The sequence below is a fragment of the Salvelinus sp. IW2-2015 genome, linkage group LG18, assembly GCF_002910315.2.
Source record: "Salvelinus sp. IW2-2015 linkage group LG18, ASM291031v2, whole genome shotgun sequence".
Classification (NCBI taxonomy): domain Eukaryota; kingdom Metazoa; phylum Chordata; class Actinopteri; order Salmoniformes; family Salmonidae; genus Salvelinus; species Salvelinus sp. IW2-2015.
Window position 1 is genome coordinate 23,787,690 of NC_036858.1, and position 3,865 is coordinate 23,791,554.

Genomic DNA, 3,865 nt, shown 5'->3' on the forward strand with positions numbered 1-3,865 from the left:
ATCCCCACAGCATGATGCTGCCACCACCATGCTTCACCGTAGGGATGGTGCCAGGTTTCCTCCAGACGTGACGCTTGGCATTCAGGCCAAATAGTTACATCTTGGTACCTCCGTTCCTCTATCTGCTACAATGAAGTCTTTAACAATGAAGTTTTAAAATCTTTTAACCTCATGGTCTGAGAGTCTTTAGGTGTGCCTTTTACTGAGGAGGAGTGGCTTCCGTCTGGCCACTCTACCATGAAGGCCTGATTGGTGGAGTGCTGCAGAGATGGTTGTCCTTCTGGAAGATTCTCCCATCTCCACAGAGGAACTCATGAGCTCTGTCAGTGACCATCGGGTTCTTGGCCACCTCCCTGACCAAGGCCCTTCTCCCGATTGCTCAGTTTTGGCCGGGCGACCAGCTCTAGGAAGAGTCTTAGTGGTTCCAAACTTCTTCCATTTAAGAATGATGGAGGCCACTGTGTTCTTGGGGACCTTCAATGCTGCAGAAATGTTTTGGTACCATCCCCAGATCTGTGCCTCGACACAATCCTGTCTCGGAGCTCTACGGACAATTCCTTCGACCTCGTGGCTTGGTTTTTGCTCTGACATGCACTGTCAACTGTGTGACCTTATATAGACAGGTGTGTGCCTTTCCGAATCATGTCCAATCAATTGAATTTACCACAGGTGAACTCCAATCAAGTTGTAGAAACATCTCTAGGGATGATCAATGGAAACAGGATGCACCTCTAGTCTCAATTTTGAGTATCATAGTAAAGGGTCTGAATACTTATGTAAATAAAGTATTTCTGCTATTTATTTTACTTCTACCGTGGGCAAATATTTAGAGAATGTTTTGTTCAAATCAAGAGGTGCTGTCAAAAAAGTGATTGAAATCAAATTAATAACACATCTGTCTACTCACTCTGTTGTTGTTTAGAGTGAGGAAGGCAGGCCTTCCAATCAGAGCGCTCCACAGGGGTGGCTGGAAAAGCCGGTAAGCCAATCAGAACACTGTTTTATAGTGTGTTTTTTTTAATAAGGTTTCTGTAAATCAAATCAAATGTATTTATAAAGCCCTTCGTACATCAGCTGATATCTCAAAGTGCTGTACAGAAACCCAGCCTAAAACCCCAAACAGCAAAGCAATGCAGGTGTAGAAGCACAGTGGCTAGGAAAAACTCCCTAGAAAGGCCAAAACCTAGGAAGACACCTAGAGAGGAACCAGGCTATGAGGGGTGGCCAGTCCTCTTCTGGCTGTGCCGGGTGGAGATTATAACAGAACATGGCCAAGATGTTCAAATGTTCATAAATGACCAGCAGGGTCAAATAATAATAATCACAGTAGTTGTCGAGGGTGCATATGGACAGCATATGGACCCTGGTCAAAAGTAGTGGACTAAGTACAGTGGTGTAAAGTACTTATGTAGTACTTTAAAGTATTTTTACTTAAGTTGTTTTTTTTTAGGTATTTGTACTTTATAATTTATATTTTTGACAACATACTTTTATGTCACTACATTCCTAAAGGAAATAATGTACTTTTTACCCCATACATTTCCCCTGAAACCTTTAAAAGTACTAACTAGGACAGGAAAATGGTCTAATTCACACACTTATCAAGAGAACATCCCTGGTCCTCCCTACTGCCTCTGATCTGGAGGACTCACTAAACAGAGAACATCCCTGGTCATCCCTACTGCCTCTGATCTGGAGGACTCACTAAACACACATGTCTGAGTGTTGGAGCATGCCCCTTCCTATCCATATATTAAACAAAACAAGAAAATTGTGCCATCTGCTTTGCTTAATATAAGGAATTTTAAATGATTTATACTTTTTTACTTTTGATACTTAAGTATATTTTAGCAATTACATTTCCTTTTGATACTTAAATATATTTAAAACTAAATACTTTTACTCCACACTCGACGTCATCCATTTGTGTACCAGGCGTGTCCGTATGGTGACTCACTTTTACTTGAGTCATTCTATATTAAGGTATCTTTTTCTCAAGTATGACAATTGGGTACTTTTTTTCACCGCTGTCTAAATAGGGAACAGAGTGCTATTTGGGATGCGTTCGAAGCGTCTTGTCATGTGTCCCCCCCTGAAGGATATAGGTGCGGTGGCCAAGGCGTGGTTCGACAGCCCCTACCTGTTTATAGTGAAGGTGCAGCCGCAGCAGCGTGGAGATGCCAGCGGGGGGCGCCCTGGAGCAGAGGAGGAGGAGACTAATGATGTCCCGGGAAACCTGGCCTTTATCAGTCAGTAATACCGTAACACTCTTTAATATGAACATAGACCTTTGACTTAGTGCTTCATCATTGAAGTGCCCGTCTGTCTGCAGAGCAATGAGAAATTAACGTTGTCTGACTGCCTGTCTGTGACTGCCTGTCTGTGACTGCCTGTCTCTGACTGCCTGTGTCTGACTGCCTGTCTGTGACTGCCTGTGTCTGCCTGTCTCTGACTGCCTGTCTCTGACTGCCTGTCTCTGACTGCCTGCCTATGTCTGACTGCCTATGTCTGACTGCCTGTCTCTGACTGCCTGTCTCTGACTGCCTGTCTCTGACTGCCTGTCTCTGACTGCCTGTCTCTGACTGCCTGTGTGTGTATTTACAGTGACCGTGGAGATGAAGGGGCCTCGTGAATACTCCTCCCCTGCAGACTGGCCTCTTATGATGGTGTGTTTCTAGTTGTATTTGTCTCATGCACAAGTACAGTGAAATGCTTAGCTTGCAAGTCTGTCCCAACAGTGCAGTATTCAGTATCAAAATAGTGTAACTGGGGGAAAAAATACACAAGAAATAAGAGAGACATAAAACAACAGGAGAATGTATACTGGGTCAGGTCTAGGGTCAGGTCTAGGGTCAGGTCTAGGTCTAGGGCCAGGTCTAGGGCCAGGTCTAGGGCCAGGTCTAGGGTCAGGTCTAGGGTCAGGGCTAGGGTCAGGTCTAGGGTCAGGTCTAGGGTCAGGGCTAGGGTCAGGTGTAGTCTAGGGTCAGGTGCCAGGTCTAGGTCAGTGTCGGGGCCAGGTCTAGGTCAGGTCTAGGGTCAGGTCTAGGGTCAGTGCCAGGTCTAGGGTCAGGTCTAGGGTCAGTGCCAGGTCGTAGGGTCCAGGTCTAGGGCTCAGGTCTAGGGTCAGGTCTAGGGTCAGGTCTAGGGTCAGTGCCAGGTCTAGGGTCGGTCTAGGGCCAGGTCTAGGGCAGTCTAGGGCCAGGTCTAGGCCAGGTCTAGGGTCAGGTCTAGGGCCAGGTCTAGGGTCAGGTCTAGGGTCAGGGCTAGGGTCAGGTCTAGGGTCAGGGCTAGGGTCAGTGTCAGGTCTAGGGTCAGGTGCCAGGTCTAGGGTCAGTGTCGGGGCCAGGTCTAGGGTCAGGTCTAGGGTCAGGTCTAGGGTCAGTGCCAGGTCTAGGGCCAGGTCTAGGGCCAGTGTCAGGTCTAGGGTCAGGTCTAGGGTCAGGTCTAGGGCCAGGTCTAGGGCCAGTTCTAGGGTCAGGTCTAGGGTCAGGTCTAGGGCCAGGTCTAGGGCCAGGTCTAGGGTCAGGTCTAGGGCTAGGTCTAGGGCCAGGTCTAGGGTCAGGTCTAGGGTCAGGTCTAGGGTCAGGTCTAGGGTCGGGTCTAGTGTCAGGTTTAGGGTCAGGTCTAGGGCCAGGTCTAGGGCCAGGTCCAGGTCTAGGGTCAGGTCTAGGGCCAGGTCTAGGGTCAGGTCTAGGGTCAGGTCTAGGGTCGGGTCTAGGGTCGGGTCTAGTGTCAGGTTTAGGGTCGGGTCTAGGGTCGGGTCTAGGGTCGGGTCTAGGGCCGGGTCTAGGGCCAGGTCGGGGTCAGGTCTAGGGGCCAGGTCTAGGGCCAGGTCTAGGGTCAGGTCTAGTGTCAGGGTCATATG

General features: G+C 48.6%; 1 protein-coding gene across 1 annotated transcript in view; it reads left to right on the forward strand.

Annotated features, from left to right (window-relative positions):
* LOC111978312 (transmembrane protein 87A) overlaps positions 1–3,865 on the forward strand; it is a 14,062-nt gene that overhangs the window by 3,293 nt on the left and 6,904 nt on the right. Inside the window, 3 exon segments of the mRNA XM_070448190.1 lie at positions 833–979; positions 2,099–2,249; positions 2,605–2,666. Of these exon segments, the coding sequence (XP_070304291.1) occupies positions 833–979; positions 2,099–2,249; positions 2,605–2,666 (360 nt within the window).